The 24782-nt window shown below is 41.3% G+C and overlaps 1 protein-coding gene across 2 annotated transcripts in view; it reads right to left on the bottom strand.

The window, feature by feature from the left end:
• Positions 1-24782, bottom strand: part of AP1S3 (adaptor related protein complex 1 subunit sigma 3) — a 72079-nt gene that overhangs the window by 5420 nt on the left and 41877 nt on the right. The window contains exons 1-4 of one of the 2 annotated variants that reach the window (XM_064286639.1): positions 19697-21646; positions 15804-15982; positions 13281-13389; positions 3539-3676 (exon numbers count right to left, since the gene is read on the bottom strand). In XM_064286639.1, the coding sequence (XP_064142709.1) occupies positions 3539-3676; positions 13281-13389; positions 15804-15982 (426 nt within the window). In that variant the 5' untranslated portion in view covers positions 19697-21646. Of the gene's footprint in view, positions 1-3538; positions 3677-13280; positions 13390-15803; positions 15983-19696; positions 21647-24782 lie in introns of those variants that run through there. The other variant, XM_003406038.4, reaches the window with a different exon arrangement.

Raw genomic sequence — 24782 nt, 5'->3', positions numbered from 1 at the left:
ACAGAACAAAAGGTTGCCCGGTCCTGTGTCATCTTTTCAATCATTGGCATGACTGAGCCCATTCTTGTGGTTATTGTGCCAATCTATCTCATTGAGGTTTCCCTCATTTTTGCTGACCCTATACCTTTTTTTTTTATACCTTACCAAGTATGATGTCCTTGTCTAGCAATTGGTCTTTCCTGATGACGTGTTCAAAGTAAGGGAGCCAAAGTCTCGCCATCTTAGCATCTAAGGAGCATTCCAGTTGTATTTCCTCTCAGACTCGTTTGTCTGTTCTCTTGGCAGTCCATGGTATATTCAATATTCTTCGCCAACACCACAGTTCAAGTACATCAATTCTTCTGTCTTCCTTTTTCATTGTTTGGCTCTTCCATGCACTATCTAACTCAGGTTAGATACTGGGTTTTCTCATGGTTTTTCACCAACTCTCTTTAGAATTCCTGTGCTCCTCTCCTGAAAATACTTGTGCTTAGTCACCCATAACTTTCTTATCAAGCCCTTATGTCTCCTTGACGAGCACTGGCCAAGGGAGGCCCACACCCTAAGATCTCTGCCCTGCAACTCCACCTGCAGATGCTGCCCGTGGCTTTTAATTCAGCAAAGGTAGCATATTGGCCCATCCAGGTTTATGGAGCCTGGAGTTAGTAGCATTTTTAAAAGAATACAAAGTTACAAATGGAAATTAGGCATAAACTTTATTTAGAATGAGAAAATAAATCACCGCAGGTTACAAATTTTAAAAAGATGGCCAATACCACACATACAATAAACTTCAAAACAATAGCATATTATTTTAATTAAGTATCTGGCACACTTCTATAATATTTCATTTACACATTATGGCTATGTGTTCTCTGCAGTTAAAATACCTTGCTTGTGCAAATTTTACAAAAATGCATGACCACGTGAGGCCACTGCTAGGTCCTCCCTGCAGTCTTAGAAGGGACCTGGGCCAGTAAAAGGCCTTGAAGGTAATACTTTACTGGCTTCACGGTTCATTGACCCCTAGTTATTTCCACTGCCTCAGACCACTGATGATTCAGTCTGCTGAACACTACACTGGCTGCCCTTCCCAAGCTGGACTGTAACTGCAGTGCACATACCAGTAATGAGCAGTTACACATACCAGTAATGAGCTTACTATTTTAAAGGCTGGAACAGACTTTGGGGGCTGGCACAGTCTGAAGAGATCTGTCCTTGCCTTTCCCAAGACTAGTCTGTATCCTAGGACACCTTCTGTGATACCTCTACCAGTGCTGTTCCCTCTGCATTCGGAACTGAATATGCTATGACTTTTTACTACATTATGGTTTGGTTTAGCTGTTGACACAGTCTATGCTTTTAAGGATGACAGTGTTGGGGTATACCTCGCAGCTTCACAAGCATCCATACGTATACACAGGAGGTATCCTTTTGCTTGGCCCTCCCTTCTTAAGGTGCTTTCTTACTTTGTGGTCAAAAGTTCTGTTTGCTGCCCCCACTGGTGATCCCAGGAATTGCAACCTCTGTAGTTAATGATCACACTCTTCTCCTTTTCAAGTTTATTTTTCCTTCTAACAATAACTTTATACCATTATCCACCTATCTTAGTTATTACCCCCAAAACAACGCACCTCCTAAAGACAGCTCCAAACAAAACAATGTACCTCCTAAAGTCAGCTCCAACTTGTTAAAGCGTTCCTTTCTTTCCATATTAACAACATCTTTTTTTTTTTTTAGCCCATGTAAAGAAAACCTGGTGGTGTAGTGGTTAAGCATTACAGCTGATCACCAAAAGGTCAGCAGTTCAAATCCACCAGGTGCTCCTGGCAAACTCTATGGGGCAGTTCTACCCAGTCCTATAGGGTTGCTATGAGTCAGAACTGACTCAGTGGCAGCAGGTTTTTGGAGCCCATGTACGTTCATATCATCTTTGAGCATCTGGAGATTTGACACTGTGTTTCTTCCTACTAAATGACAGAGTCTTTATTTTAAGAAACTTTTATTAGGAAGGGATAAGGGCAGAGTCCCGGGAGATACCTCAAGGTTTAAAGTTGTTCTGCAAATGAAACCAACGTCATAAAGGCCTCCCTTAACCTTTAGCAGCTATAAATACGTGTTTAAGTACAGAAGACAGAAATGAAAGAATATAGTAATTTTTTTTCTTTAGGCAATTATATTACTTGCTTCTATCCACTCTAAGGAGCCCTTAAGTTCTTTTATTAGGTCTGGTGCAAATCTGGCTGCTTTAAAAGAAAGTCCCATTGTATTCCATATCGGAATCATGGGAAGTCAAGAACAGGTCCAAACCAATGCTTCAGGGCCCATTCATACCTTGGCAAGATAGCCACAGTGTTCCCAATTTATTTACGCAAACAGGAGAATGCATACAGCCTCCCCAGGAAGCGAAAGAAATTTTAATTAAAATGATGAATGCTATCTTCAATAATAAAGCTCTAACATCTCCAGCCGATGAAATAACAAAGTGCTGCTATTCTTCTTTGTCAGGGAAGCACAGGTCCTTTAATGAAAGTCTTTTTATACATCTCATAAAATTATTCTTGAAAGTAACAGCCCCAAGCTTTTGATATCTTCTTTTACAGTGAGGTGTCCTGACTAACAAGCTCAACCAAAAACGAAGAGCAAAGATTCTGGAACCCGGTTGCCTAGGTTCAAATCCCTGTAACACACTTACTAGCTTTGTGACATTGGGCAGGTCATTTAACCTCTCTGTGACTTGGTTTGCTCATCTGTAAAACAAGGGCAATGATACTGTCAACCTCTTAGGAGCTGTCACTAGAATTAAATAAGTCAATACTTTGTTTAGAACTGTGCCTGAGACAGAGTACCATATTCTTACACAAATAATGTGCACCTTCTACGTCTGTTTGCCAACCATGCGCTCGCCCTGCAAGCTATTTTTATAAGCATACTAATGTTAAATTTTTTTACAGCAACATGTAAAAACAAAAAAATGGCATAGCAGCGCTTATGAAAATACGTTGCGGGGGAGGGAGCAGTTGGCAAACACAGAAGGTGCGCATCGTTTGAGTAAAAATACAGTAAGTACGCGATACCGGTTGCTGTCTAGTCAATTACAACTGACGCTGACGCTATGTGCGTCAGAGCAGGACTGTGCTCCACAGGGTTTTCAGTAGCTGATTTTTTCCAGAATAGATCATCAGGCCTTTCTTCCAAGGCACCGCTTAATGGACTTGAACTTCCAACCTTTCAGTTAGTAGCCGAGGGTGTTAACTGCTTGCACCATCCAGGGGGTTTAAGTACTCAATAATGTTGGCTGATACAATAAAACCTGTGAAAGCTAGAACCTGTGAAAGGCGGAAACCTGTCAGAGAAAGGGAGCTATTTTATTTTCCCTTAAAATGAGAGACAGAAAAGCAGTAAGACTGCACCCCGTCAAAGGCAGAAAACTTAGGAGACCCAGAAAAACCAGGTAGTCCTGCCGAGTTCTGGCTCTCACAGACCTCACTGCATTATCATCACCACCACCATCGTCATCTCCCTCTCCCACCCGTGAGATGCTAAACTTTGTACTAACCTCTTGCAACATATCGGAGTCTTCAATGGCTGTCACAGCAGATTTCTTGGATGTTTCCTGAACTTCTCCGCCTATGATAAACTCATCCAGGATAAAATATGCCTTTTCAAAATTAAAGATAATATCTAGCTCACAGACCTGGTAGGACAAAAACAAATGTTTTGATAAACTTGCAGTAGTATCAAGGGAAACACCTGACAAAGTCTCAAGCTCTTTCAACAACTGCATCCTGGTAGCAAATCACAGATAAAAATATAAGAAGAAATTGTAAGACAGAAAAAGCAAGCCAGGGAATTCCAAGCCTTAAATAAAAGTGAAACCACCTTCTATTAAAGCAGAATTATGTCTTCAGATAATATTGTTTTATGTTGGAAAAAGAAATTAGAGGCTCAGAGCAGGAGAGAAGCAAGGCGGCTCAGCTCCTATTGCTTTCGGCGCAAATGAAAGCCAGGCCTCGGGTCCATTTCAGGCACAAGGGCCAAGAGCTTCCTTTCTCCTCTGAGAGGTTTCTCCTGTAAATGTTGGCTCCTAGTTTGGGAATTCTCTCAGAAGCTCATTCATCAGATGTAAACTAGCTCCATTGTGCTGATTTTTCTCAAAATTCTATCTTAGACCAATGGTTCTCAAATTGTAGCACATATCACAATCACCCAGAATGCACCTTACCACCCACAGGGTTTCTGATTGGGAAGGTCTGGGGAAAACCTGAGAGCTGGCATTTCTAACAGATTCCCAGGTGATACTGAGGTTGGTAGTCTGACAACCACACTTTGAGAACCACTGTCATGGATCAAAGAAAAGCCTGACAGATGTTGTTGTTTTAAGCGTAGCAAGTAGCAAGATCCCTCTCTATAATCCAAACAAGGCTCATTTCCAATTCTTCAACCAGATGGCCACTCAGGTACTATCCTTGCTGTCTTCCTTTCCACGCATTCCTCACTTCCCTGAAAACTCGCTTCCCCCTTCCATACCCTCCTCATCCAGCTGAAAAGCTCTCTTAAAGGTTGATGCCCTGGTAATTGAGTTTTCAGTCCTCCCTCAAGTTTACCTCTCAGCAGCACCTGACATCCTTTATCAAGCTCTCTCTCTTAAAAATATCTCCTTGACTGGCCACACTGTTTAAGGCCAGTTCTCCTCCTCTGTCTCTGATAATTCCTTCTCTGATCCCATTGATGACATCTCCCATACCCTGAACTCATTTAAGAAGTATTCACAGACTGCTTGGGACATATCAATCAACAAGCAAACAACTCTGCTTTGTATTATTTACATTCTAGGGACCCATCTTCTTAATTATTGGTGCTGCTCAAGAGGTCCGCTCCTCTTTTCAATACATATATTCTCCTCGTCAATCTCACTTTCTCTCTACAGCTGTCTCTAGCATACAGTTGGCTTAAAATATGTAGATATCTAGCCCTGACCTTTTCTTGGAGCTCTAGCTTCATATTTTCACTTATTAACTGGGCACCATGACCTGGTCATTCCTCCATTCAAGTCACCTTGTCCCAAATTGAAGTCAAGCTTATTCTTCATTCTTAGTTCTTATTTTGGTTAAGAGCTTCAACCTCTATCTGATGGCTCAATCTGATTCCTTCTAGAGTTCTATGTATTTTCCTTTCTCCCTCACTCCTCTCCCCCCATCGGTCTCATCCCTCTCAATTTGCTCAGCAATTCCTACTGATTCTGTTTTCTAAATGAATCCCTAACCTTCCTCTCTCCATGTTTTCACTGCCGCTTCTCAGGCCGGCAACATCTCTGACTTGGGCCATTGGGGTCTGTGTCTACTCAAGGCCACCAACCACTAACACTTTACCAAAATGGTGATTCTCTCTCTTGTGCAAGGCCTCTAAGGCCTATGTCCGGGATAAAGTTTGAATTCCTCAGCCTGGCACACAGGAATCTTTACAACCCAGCCCACTCACTCTGCTCTCTGGCTTCCAGCGTCAACACACACCCCATACAACAGCCACACATTCTACAAACTCACCGTAGTCTTTCATGCCTTGGCCCTTCGCACATGCCAGCAATTACTGGGGTGTTATCCCAAATGTCCTTTCCTTTATTCTCCCGCTGGCAAAATCCAGCTCATTTTTCAAGGCCAAATTCAAAGGTCAACTGCACGGTGATTCCCCAAATCCTCTTTTCCTCCATTCGGTTTAGCAACACTTTCTCTGTGTTCTCACGTCTAGTGTGCACTCTAGTATATGCTCACTTATTAACCACTCCCCCTCTCATCATTGTTTGCCTTCAAATTGATTCCAGCTCACAGCAACCCTATAGGACACAGCAGAACTGCGTCATAGGGTTTCCTGGGCTGTAATCTTTACGGGAGCAGATCACCTGGTCTTTTCTCCAGCGGACCTGCTGATAGGTTGGAAAGCCACCGACCTTTCAGTTAGCAGCTGAGTGCTTAACTGTCTTAGCATGCTAAGACAGGCACTAAGACAGGGCAGAGTCCTTGTCTTAGTCAACTTTATATCTCTCGTATCTGGAACATAGTAGGGCACAACAAATGCTTGTAGGAGAAATGAATGAGTCCATCACCATGTAGGCCTGTTTCTATTATACTGGAGATTAGTGGCTTCCTAGCTAAAAACAATTTTCTGATTCATTAAATGCTATGACTCTACCTACAGTGGGTATCAGTATTTTAGAAAATTGCTCCGTATGTTTAGGATTTCAGTCAACAACCCTGCAGACTCCAAAAGAAAAATAGTTTATGCTGACAGATCCAATTGAATCTAGAAGCATGGAACAAGTTAACAAAACACCACTATAATAAATGGCCAGCTCGGAAAACTTCATCTGACACACAGGCAAAAGTTACAGTCTCTTCATTCCCTGGAAAACAGCATCAAACTAACAACATGTGTGTGTACACACCGATAGCTCTCTCTCCTTTCCCACTTTTGCTTTCTCTCTCACTCTCTACTCTCTCTCAACCTCTCTCTGGGCACTCTCTCTCTCTATATATGTGTACGTATATGTATGTGTGTACATACACACACACACACACACACACACACACACACAGTGAAACCTGTGAGAGCCGGAACTTGACGGGGCTGCCTTGTTTTTCTGGGTCTTGCAAGCTTTACGTCTTTGACAGGGTACAGTCATACCACTTTTCTATTGTTCTCTATTAGTGGAAAATATTTAAGTTTTCCTTCTCTGACAGGTTTCTGTGTTATCCAGGCTCCGGCTTTAGCAGATTTTACTGTATATATGCACGTACATACGTATAAACATAATATGTATATACATGCACAGATACATGTATGACCAAGTTTTTTAACATGTGTCTATTCACTGAGACACAACACTATATAGTTCAAGGGTTCCTTAGACTCTTAAGGCTTCCTTTAAGAACAGCCACCAGGGAGAGTATGTCATCATAAAATCACATGTTCTCAGCTTATGAGCCCTTTCATTTACTTCCAGAATATTCTCATTTCAGGAATTCGAAGGACAGTGGAAAAGAGGTCCCAAGACAAAAATCTGGAATGATCAGATCAGAATGTGGGCCAAGTACCATAAACAAGGTTAAAATTACAGAAACAGAGGTAAACATTTGCAATATATCTATAACAGGCGGGGAAAGGAGAGAGCATCCACAATACAAAAACAATTCTTGAAAATTCCTAAGATAAACAACATAATAAAAATAAATAAATAAAGGCTATAAAGAAGCAATTGATAGACAAGGCAAGAAATAGAAAAGGCCAACAAACATCTAATAAGATGTGCAGCCTCACTAGAAATCAGGGAAATGCAAATTAAAACCATGTTCATCTGAAAACAGAAGATACAATATCTACTGCTGGTGTCAGCATGGACAAACAGGTACTCATACTCACTGCTGGAGGAATCTGTAAATTTTTACAGGCTGTTGTGGAGGGCCAAATTGTGGTATCTTTTTTTTTTAATCTATCAATTTTAAATGTGTAAATCCTTTGACCTAAGAATTCTACAAGTAATTTATGCCCATGCTATACTCGCACTAGTGTGCAAAGATATATATCAACAACAAAGATTACTACAGCATAATTTATCATAAAAATTAGGACACTATTCAAAGTCTATCAATAGGGAACTGGTTTATACGTGGCATACTCTACTATGGTATGGAAATTCTATACAGAAGTTGGAAAGAATGAGGGAGACTTACATGGAAAAACATGAAAAAGAGCTCCAAGATAAATTTCAAAGGGAAAAAAGAAAGCTGCAGAATAACATGCATAACACAATCCCATTTGCTTTTTTTAAATGTGTATGCTAGAAGGATATGTTACACATATGCATCGTTTTGCAATTTTAAACAACATAAACAAAAAGAAAGCACAGTAGATCAGACATCCATGCACAGGAAAGAAGGTATGAGAAGTAAGCAGTTACCAGAGGTCAGAAGAGACTCCGAGTCAGGAGTTAAAGCAGCAAGGTGAGAGCTGAGGCATCTCAGAGTTCAGGACAGGCGCAGACCGGCAGTCTAAGGCAGACAGGAGCCTCATTAGGAGAAACCGGCAATCAGAATCCTACAAAATGAACCTAACAGAGACTAATGCAAGTTCTCTAGAAATTTCTCCTGCCCCACTCTCAGGGCAGCAATTCATCCCCAGGCTTGTAGGGCCCTCCAGCAGAATTTACTGCACCTATTTTTTTTTAGTTGCAAGTGCTAAAGTCCCTGCGTGGCACAGTTAATGCACTCAGCTGCTAAATGAAAGGTTGGAGATTGGAGTCCATCCACCCAGAGGCACCTCAGAAGAAAAGGCCTGGCTCTCTACTTTGAAAAAAATCAGTCACTGAAAATTTTATGGAGTGCAGTTCTAGTCTGACACACAGGGGGTCGCCATGAGTCAGAATGGACCGAATGGCAACCAGTGGTGGAAGGTGGTACCCAAAAGCAGATATACACACACACATACACACACAACAGCAACGAGGGTATATGACTAGTATCTGTAGATCATGAGGAAAACGGAGGCACAAGTGCCACTGGCGTTACATAGAACGCTATAAGCGAGAAACTATTTCAGATACGGTAGCTCCGCTGGTTCTAACCCTGAGAAGGTTTTGTATCTGACGGTAAGAAGGGAAAATATTTCAAGACAACCTTACAGGAAGCCAGGTTTCATCAGCTACTGCCTAATTACCCAGAGACTAGTAAATTCCACCTTAAGAAAGCTTTCTCAGTAACACCGGAAATGAGCCCTTCATGCTGGCTGACTCCAATCCATCTAATTAGGCAAATACACATGGCTTCCTCCTCACTCACCCACTCACCCTGTTAATTCATAAATGCATGAGCTTCTTTATTTACATTTTTCTCATTTTCTTGTTTCTATATTCTGAATTAAAGCTCAAAGAAAACAGAGTGTTAATTTAACTTCATCTTTGATTTTCTAGTCTTGTGCTTTACTGTATCATTTGGCTTGAAGGTCTTCTTTTATAGAACACACGTGTGATGAGATTATTCCCGGCATTTCAATAACTTCAAAACAAACAAAAAAAAACTTGCCACCATCGAGTTGATTCCAATTCATGGAAACCCCATGTGATACAGAGTAGAAATGAGCTCCCTAGGGTATTCTTGGCTGTAATCTTTATAGAAGCACACTGCCGGGCCTTTCTTCCATAGTACCCCGGGTGGGTTTGAACTGCCAACCTTTAGGTGAGCAGTTGAGCGCAAACCATTTGTGCTGCCCAGGGACCTTAGTAATTTCAAAAGAGTCTGACTACCACCTGCCCTTACTGAATTCTGTTCCAAAGTAAATACAAAAAGTTTCAAGCTACATACAGCAAAGAATAAGAAATTATACAAACACTACAACACTAAATAATAGAAATCACTATAACAAAGCTATACATTATAATACAGCTACATAGGAACTGACGGTTTATAAAGTCTTGTTATTTACACTGTCAATTTGATCTTCATGGCAGCCCCATGCGGTCAGCAACATAAATATCTCTACTAACCTTTTCTATTAGGCTCTCAAAGGACCCCTCGTGGCACAGTAGTTAAAGAGCTTGGCTGTGAACCAAAAGGTTGGCGGTTCGATCCCACCAGCCACTCCGGGGAGAAAGATGTGGCAGTCTGCTTCATAAAAATTATAGCCTTGGAAACCCTATAGGGCAGTTCTACTCTGTCCTATAGGGTCTCTATGAGTTAGAATCAACTCGATGGAGAGCAGTGAATTTGGGTTGGCTTTTTTTTTTTTTTTTTTTTGGTGTTTTGAGTCTCATTTTTCTCACCTGTAAAATGAGATAAATCATAGACCTGGTCGATGAGTGAGCTGACACCAGGCTCCAGGACTCACAGTGCCCTTCTTACAACAAGAAAACTCCCTACATCAAGGTCAAATCCTCTGTGGGACAGCAACATCCACACACCCTGAGGGCATCAGTCAACATCAGTGCTACCATCTGTAATGGAAAAATGTGGCAAGCATCTAAATCCTCAAAGGATCCTTATCTACTGTGAGATGCTGGGGCATTTTCTCTTAGCCTCTGTAAATTGGGGTTAATGCTACTTACTAAAGATCGAAAGATGAACTAGTTAATCCTTATAAATCTCCTTGGAATTGAAAACTGCTAAAAGAAAAAGAAAGAAAACGGTACATAACTTAAATTAGTAGCCAGGGATTTGGGGTTACCTCTCATAAGAGGGTAATAGTTTCCAGTGTCACAGGAAAAGTCAAGTACAAAGTCTCCCCGTGGATAACACAAAGGCGGAAGTCAAGGAAACCTTTAGTATTAACGCAAGAGGAAAAGAAAGCCAAAGAGAAATATATTACTCCTGAGACTTTGCCAATGAGAATCAGTACTGGGAGGCCTTGCTCATCACTGTTAATTAATAAGAATTGAACACCTACTGGGCATATAGCCTTGAATTGCTCTTAGCTGCTCTTAGTTTAATGAAAGATGCATTGAATTTTTTAGTGAATACATTTAGGTTCTTGATAAAGACAGAGTTTCTAAAGGTATGCCAGAATAGGATAGAAAATTAATGTTAGAGAAATAGGAATTCATTCCGATTTTCCTTATACTTTTAACTGGGCTTAACATTGGTGAAGGTGATTCAGGTTCTTCTGAGAATCACAACATGTTCTGAAACCTCTGGTTGTAATTCAGTCAGGCTGAGATCAAGTTCAGCCCCAATTCACATGACCACCATTGGTTTAACCTAGGAAAAAACAACAGGTGAAAGCAGAGCACAGAAATGAGGGGGAGAAGACAGGTCAGGGAAAACCCGGGCCTCTAGAAAACTCCGTCAGGCCTTTTCAAAAGGTCACTTCAGTAGTTTATTTCCAACAAAGGTGCCAAAATGTCAGAGTTCATTAAAATAATGTTGTTCTTGTGTGTGCCATCAAGTCGATTCCACTCATGGTGACCCTACAGGACAGAGTAGAACTGTCCCATAGGGTTTCCAAGACTGTCACCTTTATGGAAGCGGATCCCCAGGTCCTTTCTCTGGTGGCGCCACTGGTGGGTTCGAACCATCAACCTTTCTGTTAGAAGCCAGGTGCTTAACCAATGTGCCCTCAGGGCTCCTTATTAAAATAGTAGGTAGCATAAAATTAAATAATTTCAAATTTGAAAGCATGCTACTTAACATCTTTTAACAATCTTAAACTCTCATGATGATTAAAATTAACCTAGTGATCCAGAAGGAGAAAGAAAAGGTGGTCTAGCAGTCCTATTTGAGCTGTATATTGACCAACAGCCTGAAATCCCTGAAGTAACATTTAAGGCCTCATAACTTCATTTACAAAAAGAAGACAAAGGAGACGGGGAGGAGGAGGACAAGAAGGAGGAGGGAGAGAAAGAAGAAGGGAGAAGGAAGGGAAATAGGGAGACAGAGGGAGAGGACAGAGGGAGAGATGAAGGGAGAAGGACATTCAGGAAACTTGTCAAACGTTCATCCTTGGGAAAAGACAAAGACGTGCTGCAATAAATCTGACAAAATCCCAACCCAAACTGCGAATGCTCATTCCATTAAACAGAAAATAGAACACTCTTCTGGGAGCAAATTCTCCTAATAATACTAAAGAAAACCTGATCTTCAGCGAGCAAAGAAATGGGGAGAAAACATTTCTCAAATCCAATGATTTGTTCCTGAAGACTGTGAACTCCTAAATGTTTCTGGAACATTTACCACAATCTGGCCCAAGTGGTTACAGTGATTAAAAAAAACACAGACAGGACCCAGGTTATGATCTAGTGGGACTTGCAATTTGGTGGTCAGGCAAATCTGATACAAGTTAAGGATAACACAAGGCTGGTCCGTGCTACTGGAGCATTGACTATGTCAGGGATATACGGAAGAAAAGCTAGAAGATCAGAGACATGGTCTGGGACCAATGTTTCGAAGTTTGAATTTTATTCATTATAGATAACAGGCCAGGAGGGGAAGCAGAAAGGGCCAGATACAAAGTTGATAGAGAAAAAGCAAAACTGAAATCCCAGGTAAAACTATACTAGTGAGAGTGGAAAGAAGGAGGTGAACTTTAGTCCAGTTTGAATAGACAGAGGCAGACTCATAGCAAAGAAGAGAGAACAAAGAAAGAAACGCCGGCCTTTGCAATGAGGGAACCCAGAGCATGATAAATTCAATCAACCAGACAGAAACAGTTTTCAGAAGTTGATGAGTTTTGATTCTTGTCATATTTAGGCTGAGATGACTGTGAGAAGCCAGTGAAGATCGTCACCAACAAAGTGACAACCAGTCACCTGGCAATGCAGGACTGGGTTTCCAGGGGACAAAGTCAGGTAGACACACAAGGCAAGTAGGAAGAGAAGTGGGCACGCAGAGAGCAGGAAGAGGAGGGGAGGCCAGTGGAGGAAACCAAGGTGGGACCTTTAGAAATACAGGCTGAGAATCAACAGAACTCAGTGTCACGGAAAAAACAAAGAGAAGAAAAGTTAAAGGCAGAGGTATGATGAGCAATGATGGAGTGCAGTAGAGGACAAAGAAGGAGAAGACTTACACCAGCGGTAGCTTTATGATTTTCCTGGAGCGATAAAGATGACACCCAAGCTGTAAGCTGCTGAGGAGTGAATGAGTTCTGAGGATTGGGCACCTGGTACGGTATATTAAACCAAACCTGTTGCCCTCGAGTTGATTCCAACTCATAGCAACCCTACAGGACAGAGGAGAACTGCCCCACAGGGTTTCCAAGGAGTGGCTGGTAGATTCGAACTGCCAACCTTTTGGTTAACAGCCTGAGCTCTTAACCACTGCGCCACCAGGGCTCTGGTATAGTATGTTACTTGGCAGTAAACAAAAGAAGATTGAATAGCAATGTGAACAAAAAAGGATTTGGGCTTTTTTTTTTTTTTCTTAAGTAAGATTAAAGAAAAAAGCCAGAGAAGGGACAAGAAGTCAACATAGAAAAGAGATGGCAAAGTCAAAGAGGACAAAGGGACAGAATATCAAGGAATTCTTTACAATTAAATTCTAGTTCAGTGAACTGGGCAGTGAATTAATAAGACTTCTAATGCATTTGTGGTCTGAAGAGAGAGATACCGACAGCTTCTTGAAGGCTTTGGATCTTTCGTTTGTTAAGAATTATAGGACAAGGGAAAGCCTTGTATTCTCATTTGAGGTAGCAGTGTGAACCTTGATACAAATGCAATTTGTATTTTTGACTTGAGGGAGAAGAGAATCTGATGCAAGACAGAACTGGAGTACAAGCAAAGACGGAGACTGTGACATTTTCTACCAGACCAGAACAACACTTACATTTCCAAAGTATTTGTCCAGTAACTCCACATAACGGTGCACAATCTCTAGGGTCAGGAGCTCATTGTCCTGATTTTCTACCGCGCAGCAAAAATATAAACTAGCATACCTTGAAGAGAGAAAAATATCAAGTAAGATACAAAGTCACATGAAACAACCTGAAGACAGCTTTGTTCCTAACAACCATGCAAAATCTCCTCTCCAGAGATGCACCCCCTCCAAGAAGAATTTTACTTATTCATCACATTCAATATCCTCCCAACACGTAAGATTGTGTAAAAAGTGTCGTGACTGGATTATTTCTGTTAATGAGGTGAAAGGGTCTCAACAAAATTTTACAGTGTAGAGACATAACCAGTGGGACAGAGTCCTCTGTCGCCCAGTAACTGGGGTCAGCTCAAGCCCTTCCACTGCTTGTGAATTGTTCTTTCTGAAGTGCAAACCCCTGACCAAGGCTCTGGGGGCCTCATTCCCTCTCATTCCACACGTTATTCCCCCATCATTTTGTCCTTGTCCCCTATCACCAGCCTGTCAGGTCTCCCCTCCTCTGCTTTCAGTCATGTGTTTCTTCTCCCTAAAATACTCTTCTTGTCCCCTGTTCATCTGGTTGACTCCTATTTCTCCTTAGGTCTTAGCTTGGGCACCATTTCCTCCAGGAAATTTCTATCCTCTCGAACTGGATGTACCTGCTATGCATTCCCATGCCTCCCCCATCAGAACATCTCGTTTCTTCCTGTCAGTTGCAAAGCCTGTTCCCCCATCTAGATAACTGGTTTCATAAAGATAGGGACCCAACCAAGGGGTTCCCTCTTGGGATACTCAGTGCCTGTATATATCTGTTGAGAGAAACACCAAAGTGTATTCTTTACACACTTATTTAACTTATAAATGAACCTCAAGTTTTAAAACCAGCAGGCAGAGAGAGAGGACAAGCTTCTGTCGGCAAGTACTTCCTGGGACTCTGCCTTGCCACCACCCCTGGGAGGCTAATTATAAACAGCCTTTGCTGACATCTTGCAGGATGCTAGTGTGAAAAGCTCTGACCTGGACCAGAAGAAGGGCTTTGCCCAGGTAATTGCTGGTAATTTACTCCATTCAATATCAGTCTGTGGAGGTCACCTCTGTTCTTCCTCATTGGATTTTATAAACCCCCTTTGTAAGAGCATTTTTAACATGAATGTTCCTTCTAGAAGTTAAGGTACAATGCCAGATGCGGGGTCAGGTCAGCTGTGTCCTGGTTCTGGCTTAAAAACAACCGTTGTCGTGGAGTCCATTCTGACTCACAGCGACCCCATATGTGTCAGGGTAGAACTGTGCTCCATAGGGTTTTCAATGGCTGATTTTTCATGAAAAAAAGATTGCCAGGCCTTTCTTCCAAGGATCCTCTGTGTGAACTTAAACCTCCAACCCTTCAGTTAGCAGCTGAGTATGTCAACCATTTACACCACACAGGGACTCTTGGTTCTGGCTTAAGCATCAGTTATCTGGCTCGTCACAGACAAAAGGACTTTAACTCTCAAGGCAACAGTTCCCTCATGGCTAAGTTGAGGTTTCTCTCTCCATGGCGAGGATGTACAGTAAAAAGAGAATATTCGGCTTTGAAGCCAGAAAAGATCTGGATATGAATCTTGGCTCTGCCAATTACTGCTCATTTACAGTGACCTGGGACCCTGGTGGTGTAGTGGTTAAGTGCTATGGCTGCTAACCAAGAGGTCAGCAGTTCAAATCCACTACAGGCGCTCCCTGGAAACTCTATGGGGCAGTTCTACTCTGTCCTATAGGGCCGCTATGAGTCAGAATTGACTCGACGGCAGTGGTTTTGGGTTTGGGACTAATTACTTACACTCTCTGTGGCCTCAGTTTATTCATCTGCAAATATGAACAGTAACTATAACAGGAGCTGCCTAATCAAACCTGGAACCCTGGTGGCGGAGTGGTTAAAGAGCTCAGCTGCTAACCAGAAGGTCAGCAGTTCGAATCCACCAGCCACTCCATGGAAATCCTATGGGGCAGATCTATTCTGTCCTACAGAGTTGCTATGAGTTGGAATCAACTCGATGGCAACGGGTTTGGTTTTTGTTGTTGTTGTTAATCGAACATATTCCCCATCTCTCTATGACGTGAACCTGCATTTTTTTTTCCACAGCATTTGTTACTAATGAAAATTGTTTATTTAACAAGTAAATGAAGCTTACGAGAGCAGGAATATCGTGTCTTGTGAAGTGCAGAATCCCCAGCCTTTAAAACAGCACCAGGAATATAATAGGTGCTCATAAAATAATTGTCCAATGCGTGCGTGTACTATCAAGGTATAGGTTAAGTACCTAGACTCCATCCTGGCACATCAAAGGCCTTTCAGTGAATAAGAGTTCTTTTCTAATTAGTCTGTTGGTACACATATTTGCGCCTCTGCCTTCAAAGATGTGAGGAAATGATGGGATTGGTGTTGCCATCTAAAATCTTCAGGATTAGAACAAACCAAAGCAAAAATTAGAAGTTCAGTTCTCACAAAGTTACTCACACCTTTTATAAACAAGTTTTAGCTCCTTCCAGTCAATAAAGCTGCTTGTCCGCTGACCACGAGAGAGAACAATCTGCATGATCTCCCGGATGATCTTTTTCCTTTCTTTGTCCGGGAGGCTGGTGTACCATTTCTGCAGCCGTAATTTCCCTTGTCGACTGAAGAGCAACATGAAATGCATCTAGAGCAAACAAAGCAGGGGGCAAAACCAGAGCCTGGTCAACCAAGTCATTCTGAGCAGACCCTCAACTTCAGCAGCAAGAGGTACAAAGGTACATAACCCTAAACAGATTTAAAAATACCAGCATGAAAACTAGCCCATCTGACAAGTTGTTACTATTAGCCGCTCAGAGGAAAAAGAAATGTGTACATCACAAATATAGTACCCTTATGTGAGGGGAAGGTAAGTCACGTCAGTTGTTTGTTTTTTTTAAAACATCTTTTAAGAACCACAGAGCCATTAGAAGGAATAAAAAATACCAAGAAAGTGTATAACTTCTTTGAGAAAACATAAAATTTCTTTTTCACAAGCCAAAAAAACCATTAAGAACAGTTGAGGGGTTTACTTAAATAAAAATTACATACCAGTTCCATATCACAATCACAGAAACATAATGATAATATAAAGAAGTAAAGAAAAGAAAGGATGAAGCAAGGGCAAAGAGTGAGAACTCAAGTTTCAAACGTCAGCTTTTTCATAAATCTTGTGGGATACTTCGGAGCCCTGCTGGCGCAGTGGGTAAAGCGATTGGCTGCTAACCAAAAGGTGGGTGGTTCAAACCCACCAGCCATTCTGTGGGAGGAAGATGTGGCAGTCTGCTTCTGTAAAGATCACAGCCTTGGAAACTCTATGGGGCAGTTCTACTACGTCCTGGAGAGAGTGTAGCCATGAGTCAGAATCAATTCAAAGGCAGTGAATTTTTTTTTTTTTTTTTTTTTTTGGCGGTGGCATACTTGGCTCAGAGTTTTAGAATCACTCATCTCAAGTTAAAATTGTCTTTGGCATCAGAATAGATTTTTAAGCAATTTAAATGGTATGCGTTTTGTTTTTTAATAATTTTTATTGTGCTTTAAGTGAAAGTTTACAAATCAGGTCAGTCTCTCACACGAAAACCCATATACACCTTGCTACACACTCCCAATTACTCTCCCCCTAATGAGACAGCCCGCTCTCTCCCTCTACTCTCTCTTTTCGTGTCCATTTCGCCAGCTTCTAACCCCCTCCACTCTCTCATCTCCCCTCCAGGCAGGAGATGCCAACATAGTCTCAAGTGTCCACCTGATCCAAGAAGCTCACTCCTCACCAGCATCCCTCTCCAACCCATTGTCCAGTCCAATCCATGTCTGAAGAGTTGGCTTCGGGAATGGTTCCTGTCCCGGACCAACTGAAGGTCTGGGGGCCATCACCACCAGGGTCCTTCTAGTCTCAGTCAGACCATTAAGTCTGGTCTTATGAGAATTTGGGGTCTGCATCCCACTGCTCTCCTGCTCCCTCAGGGGTTCTCTGTTGTGTTCCCTGTCAGAGCAGTCATCAGTTGTAGCCGGGCACCATCTAGTTCTTCTGGTCTCAGGATGATGTAGTCACTGGTTCATGTAGCCCTTTCTGTCTCTTGGGCTCGTAATCGCCTTGTGTCCTTGGTGTTCTTCATTCTCCTTTGATCCAGGTGGGATGAGACCAACTGATGCATCTTAGATGGCTGCTTGCTAGCGTTTAAGACCCCAGACGCCACTCTTCAAAGTGGGATGCAGAATGTTTTGTTAACAGATTTTATTATGCCAATGGAGACTTAGATGTCCCCTGAAACCATGGTCCCCAGACCCCTGCCAAGCTGGTATGTGTTTTCAACACGAGAAAGCACTCTGACTTAATTTTCAAGTAAGTCTCGGAATATGTATTTGTAAGTAAAGGTTCAATGAAACTTCATAAGCTTTATATGAGTGGAAGACTTTGTGACATTTATTAGAAATTTACTTTGGTTCCTTGGAGGTTAGGTGAATTTGATTTTCAGAAATTGTCAATTTTATGAGAGATCAAGTTTTCTCAATCCATATATGTGAAGATCAGGTTTAGAATCATAATTTTTTTGTTGTTTTAGGGTAGTTTTTTTTAACTCATTGTTTGGGTTAATTATGTCATGTAAGAAACAACATATACTGGAAACCAAACCTAATTATTAAAAAAAAAAATCATTTTAGATATAACTCATTTTCTTGAAGAGGTTTAATTCAAAAGCCGTGGCATAAACCATAACAACCCACTAGGTGGCGATATCTGAGGCCAAATGGAACCAGGTTCTTGTCTCAGAGCTTCCTTTACTCCCAACCTACAGAATTTTTTTTAGGGAGTCCTGGTGGCACAGCGGTTAACAGCTTGGCTGCTAACCACAAGGTCAGCAATTCGAATCCACCAGCCATTCCCTGGAAACCCTATGGGGCAGTTCTCCCCTGTCCTATAGAGTCACTATGAGTGGGAATCAACTTGAAGGCAATGGTTTTAATTTTTGGTTTTTGAATAGTTTCTGTTTTGTCTTTGAGGGCTAAGACAGCAACCAATGAAGTGAAACCAAGTTAAAAGCCTTGTTCATCCAGAAGCTTTAGGAAAAAATGGCCCTCAGTCAGGAATTTTAAGTATCTGTTTAGAACACAGCATTTTCTTAAACACTCATTTCACTGTCAGCGCAGGTATAAATAATTCAATAAAGAAACATAGTAACTATTGTCTTAGAATCATACTGAGAAAGGTATTTTTGCTTCCAAAGATAATAACCATAAAAGTGGCTAACATTCTAAAAGTATGAAATTGTACGATTATCAGATCATAACATCTCAGGATCTTGCGGATACGACTTAGCTTTTGATCACCAATGGATGAAGCCTATTCAATCCAATGTCTAGTGACTAGTTAGAATTTCACTAAAGAAATGAAATCCGCACACTTGCTTGGTAGTTCACTTTGCCTTTCCTGTCAGAAAATGTTTTCTTCCCATACCCAGTGCCATCGAGTCGATTCCGACTCCTAGCGACCCTAAAGGGAATTTCCCCTACAAGGGAAAATTGGCTTAAATTGCAACAGAGGAGATTTTAGGTTTAGGTTTCTTCCCATCTAACCTAAAATCTCCTCTGCTGCAATTTAAGCCACTTTTCTCTTATTTTATTCACAGAGTATACAAAGAGTGGGAATGTATCCCTATTCTCAGTTTCACACACTTAAAACCAAAAATAAAACCAAACTCATTGTGGAATCGATTCCAAGTCATGGTGACCCCAGGTGTGTCAGAGTAGAACCGTATGCCATAGAGTTTTCAATGGCTGTGACTTTTCAGAAGCAGACTGACCAGGCCTTTCTTCTGAGCTATCTCTGGGTGGACTTGAACCATCAACCTTTCAGTAAGTAGTCAAGCACTTAACCAACTGTGCTACCCAGCAGCCTTACATATTTGAGAACAGCCTTTACGTCTACTCTTAGTCTTTTCCTTCCAGAAGAAATAACCCCCGTTTTATGTCCTCTCTTATTGGTTCTATTTTGTGACCTAATAATCATTGTTGTTGAAGTCCTTTGGGATTTCTCCATAAGCTAAACATTACTTTTACATTGGAACACATCCAGGTCATTCCCAAAGCTCCCACGAAAGGCTGGAACTACAGCCGAGTTTAATGGCGGATTACTTTCTAGCTCTTTTACGTTGCCACCTCATTTCAGGATCAGGTGCCTGCCCTCTCAGCATGGATTAGTAATGTAGAACAATGAACAAAGAGCAATTTTTCACTCTAACAACGAATTCAGAGAGAGGATGATCAGAACATGATACACACATCCATAAAGCCCATTTAAGATATAAAAGTGTGTCCAAATACAGAAGGAGGAACAAATAGACTCAAGTTTATCTAATAATACCAGCACATATGACAATGTTGCAAGACTGGTCCTCTCGTGTTCTGGGACCTGCTGTGGCAAGAACTGCAGCTTGTGTTGCGGTGACTGTCACCTCTGTAGATTTGGCGGTGTCGCCTGAGAGAACGGGCAGAATGAACAGTAGTGATTCACAGGAGTTCATCACTTCCAGCAATTAATTTTATCCAATTTATTGATTTAATCATTCAAGGCACATCTGAATAATGTATTTCAAGAGGTTAGTCAAATACCATTTTTGACTAGCATTAGCCTGAGAGTAGCGAAAAAAAAAAAGAAGGGGGCAATCAGAAGACTTTTTCAGTATTTACTAAGAGCCAACTTAAATTCAAGTTGATATCATAAACAAACTTCATCTGATTTTAGAAAACAACATCTGGACATTCCTCTCAATAATGTCGCTGAGAAGAAAAGAGCAATGGAGAGACTGAGAATACTGTCCCAGGGGAAACCAACTCCAGAAATAACCATAAAACCCAATGAAGTGTGTTGAGCAGAGCTGACTTCTTACATTGGGCCTAAACCTTTATCTTCGTGTGGACACTTGGTTCCACAGCCCCCTTACCCCTACCCAGAAGGAGCTGCTTACGTCAGCAGCCTTCTTGAGGGCTCTAGCTCTATCGCAGGTGGTCCTTGCAAACATGTCAGGTTAGTCCAAACATTCCTTGTCCTCAGAGTGTCCAGTAGAATAACCCTTAACCTAATTGGTCCCAGCCCAAAATTCTCACTTTGACCCAGAGCACAAACTACTCTGGGGTGTTTTCCGAAGCACATCCAGGATGGCTACTCTATAAGCCCTGTTAGGTCTTTGAAGTAAAGCCTGCAGCAGCCTAGTACCAATCTATTTACTTTGCTGCACTGAACCACTGGTGGGATCTTCCTTCTAGTCGAAGATGAACAGTAAAGGCTTCCAATAGCAGCTGTGGTTCTTAATGTTTGCAAATCTCCCTGCTCCTGACCTAAACCCATGAAATGGACCCACAACCAGCTTCCAAAAAGAGAGGGACTCAGGAACTTTTTCCTGACGTCACACCACGAATACCACCTTTTCAGGACTAGCTTGTCTTTCAGGATCTGGACACGAATATAAATATACAGAACATGTTCCTTTCCTCCAACTCCATCAGCCTGTTAGGCCTTCCCCTGACAACCTGGATCACGGCATGTATCACTTGAACAATGTTACTGCTAAGATCCTCACCTCTTTAGCCCCTTTTCCAACCTCTGCACTCAACTCACAAATTTCCAAACAAGATTAGTTCAGCTATTCTCACGCCTGCTCCTTTACCAGGGCTTCAGGAACTCCTGAGAAAATTCACAGAAGTCTTCAGAGATTGGTACGAAATGCATGATGTCCCAACTCAGCGGAATCTCCAGTGTTATCTGGAAACCCTTTCCATGTCCCTCCTCATGTAAAGGGGCAAGAGCTCTCCTTTCTATCCCCACCACGGGCTATTCTAAGTCACTACCATGCCCCTCATATTTCCTATCTCCATCCTTACTTCCTGACTGTAAGCAGAGGATAAAGTCCATTCTCTGGGATTCCCTCACCTCCTCTCACACCCGCACACACACATGTACACACACTTGGTCACCCCCATGCCCAACCCAAATTATTTTCTTTCTCCATCAGGGAACACAGCATCTTCTCACCCTCTGTTTTCTACCCTCACCTGCCTCTTCAGGGGTGTAGCTTCATCATTCCTACACTGTCAATCTAGACCCTTCTCTGGGGCTACTTACATGTAGATGCTGAACAAACACAAGTTTGTCTCAGCTTTAAAAAATCAACGATCTGCTCTAGAATCCTAATCTTCCCGAAAAATGTCCCAGTGCTAGGCATCAAGTATCTTAAAGTATCCATATCCTTTGGCCCAGTAAGTCTATTTTTTAAATTTATCTTAAGGCTGTGCCTTATAATGCAGATAGACATTAAAGCATTAGATATTTACTGAATTTCTTTATTGAAGCACACAAATGAATAAAACTGGAAAATAAACATTCAATAATAAACTTTAATATTTGTTAAAAGATTTTAATGGGGTGAGGAGCCTATGTATGATATAATGTTAAATAATAACAATAAAATATAAAATTGTGCCGGTAGAATTGTATCAACCATGTAAAAGTACACTTGCAGAAAAATTACATGAAGGAAATACACGAAGTTGTTAATGGTGGTTATCTTGAAACAGTAAAATTATAAATGTTCTTTTCTTCTTTGTACTTGTCTGGATTTTCCAAAATTCACATGCATGATTTTATAATCAGAAAAAAAATGTTTAATAAAAAGAATATTAGCATGCTTAATAAAAATCAGCCAACTTTCTATCCGAAGGCCTAATATTAAGTAAATGTCAAAGTTCTTTCAACAAATAAAACTATACCTCATGGAGACTGCACTCTACCCAGGAGACCCTGTAGTACGGACTTTGTAATCAGACAAAATGGGGTTCACAGCCTATGAAGGGAACCACTCCTATAACGCCAGCTATGTGTGCATAACGACAAAGGCAGTAGTTACGGAACATATAAAAATGATCATCATTGCTATGTTAAGATGGAGAAGCCCTAGTGAATTTTTTTTCTCTAACTTCAAAACAACACTATTTAATTCTAGCAATGAAATAAAGAAAGCAAGGGTGCAGGGAACCATGAACCTCTAGTCCAGGTTTTATTTAAGTTAACTTGTTTTTGCAACAGCAGACTGTTATCCAGTGGGTTGTAAAACCAATTTAGTGGATCACAGCCAGCAAACTTTTAATGAAATAGAGTAGAACAGGACAATGGCAATATTATTTCAAAAAAATATGTGTTCTGATTGCATATATTTAATCTAGGTAGTGGTGTAAAAGGAGCCTCAGTAGCACAATGGTTAAGCGCTCAGCTACTAACTGAAAGGTCGGAGGTTCAAACCCACCAGTGGCTTGGCAGGAGAAAAGACCTGGCTATCTGCTCCCATAAAAGATTACAGCCTTGGAAACCCTATGAGGCAATTTTACCCTAAAATGTAGGGTTGCTATGAGACAGAATCGACTCGAGGGCACACGACAGTAACAGTGGCATAAAACACATTTTTTACTATTGGTTGTGGCTTTTAAAAAAAAAAAAAAAGATGACGATGAAGACCTTGACAATGAGCTAGCAAAGAGGTTGTCCAAAATGAGGTTAAAAAAAAAAAGCCTGGGGGAAAAAAATGTTTAAACACAGGTCTAGTCAGTAAGGAAATGTTAATAGTGTCTCCAGGACAAGAAAAATGGCTTTTTATTTAACAGTATTAATATTTAAACTCAGAGAATGCTGGGTACCAGGAAGAACACCCATATATACTTTTTCAATGTATGAGAAGCAACTGTTTGGAATGGGACTCTGGGTGTGTCAAACCACTGTATTCCAGTCAGAATGCCAACCTTCAGGAAAGGTAGTATAAGACTAACTCACGAAGTCTGTTAGAAAAAAACAGAAATATAGCCCTTTGATGCAGGAATGAATTCAAACATTTTTTTAATGCTGACAAATTAAATAGACAAGTAAAATGATAAAAAAGAAAGAAAGAAATACTTCACTCAGTCACAAGTGTCAATACCGGCATTCAATACCCTTCCCTCATTTCAAGATTAACCGTTGAGTCGATTCCAACTCATAGGGACCCTACAGGACAGAGTAGAACTGCCCCATTGAGTTTCCAAGGAGTGCCTGGTGGATCTGAACTGTCAACCTTTCGGTTAGTAGCCATAGCTCTTAACCATTACGCCACCAGGGTTTCCAAACCTGAGACCATCTCAGGGCAAATAATTACATCAGCAGTCAAAATAACTGTATTTCAGAGAGATCTTAAAAAGTAAATCAATTTATTCATTCAACCAGAATTTATTGAGTCGTACTGTATGCAAGGCATTGTATCATTCATTATAAGGTATATGAAAATAAGACAGTCCTTTACCTTGAGAAGCTTACAGATGTGATAAGGCATCAAAAGAGATTTCAAGGTAAACATACTGAATTGACCATAAGCCTTTGTCTTCTCCCCCCACACCACTACTAAAATGACAAGAGCAGAATTTTCAAAAGGTTATTAACCCACAAAAGACAAAGAAAATGGGAGGGGAGACAATAAATAAAAGGCGAAAATTTTCAATAATCTTTGGGAGGCGGGAAGGAGACAAAAGAATGATAACCAACTTAACAAAACAGGGAAAGCTGTGACTTAAAATGTGGATTCCAAAGAGGACTCAGCCAGTTCTCCCCAGAGAATGCCTGAGAGCAGCAGCCGGGGCTACCATGTCCCCAGAAAACTAGTGACAAGGCAAAGTTCTGAAAGTAGCAAGGCTGGCTGAAAGTCTACCTACCTACCACCTACAGCGTTTCCAGAGGACATACACGCATACCACACCACACACACACACACACACACACACACACACAGACACAGAGACACACACACACATACACGTAAGTTCCCAATTGCTTTACCCAAGGATACAGAGACTGAGCTGAGGCAAGGTGGCCACTCAGAGCAAGTCACGAGGTTGGAGCACCTCTTTGCACAACTTTCATTGGTCACTCAGAGTCACTTAAGGAAAACAAGCCACCTTCACCTTTGGAATCAAGGAGTCTCAGCTCTTTAGTTTCTTTTCATACCATGGCTTCCTTCCTGGATCATAGCTAAATCCATTCCTTGCTCATAATAAGGACTTGGTAAGTTAACGATGGAACCATAAAATTTTGAGAAAGGGCAATATTCTGGGTAGGGAATTGCCTAGGGTTTTCTATAAGGGTAAGAGGGCACTATGGTTTTCTGGCTATAGCCTTCCTAATAAAACCCAGGATTTTATTTGGCATCATAAACTCACAAATAGAATTACTTTTCTCCAGATGCAATAAACTCAACTAGCACTTGTTCCATTTGCCAGGTCTTCTGGCAGCTTATCCTGACTGGTTTTACAGTTTCCTGGTCAAAGACTTAATGGCACCACCAACTGAGAGCAAGCTGCTATATTCTATCTGCTAGATCAGTTATAAAAGGGTTACACACAACTGGTCTCAGCACTCATTTCAGGGCTCCGTGGCT

This window comes from Loxodonta africana, chromosome 6 (genome assembly GCF_030014295.1).
Source record: "Loxodonta africana isolate mLoxAfr1 chromosome 6, mLoxAfr1.hap2, whole genome shotgun sequence".
NCBI classification, from domain to species: Eukaryota; Metazoa; Chordata; class Mammalia; order Proboscidea; family Elephantidae; genus Loxodonta; species Loxodonta africana.
Note: the sequence above shows the minus strand (reverse complement) of the source record. Positions and strands in the feature narration are given on the sequence as shown.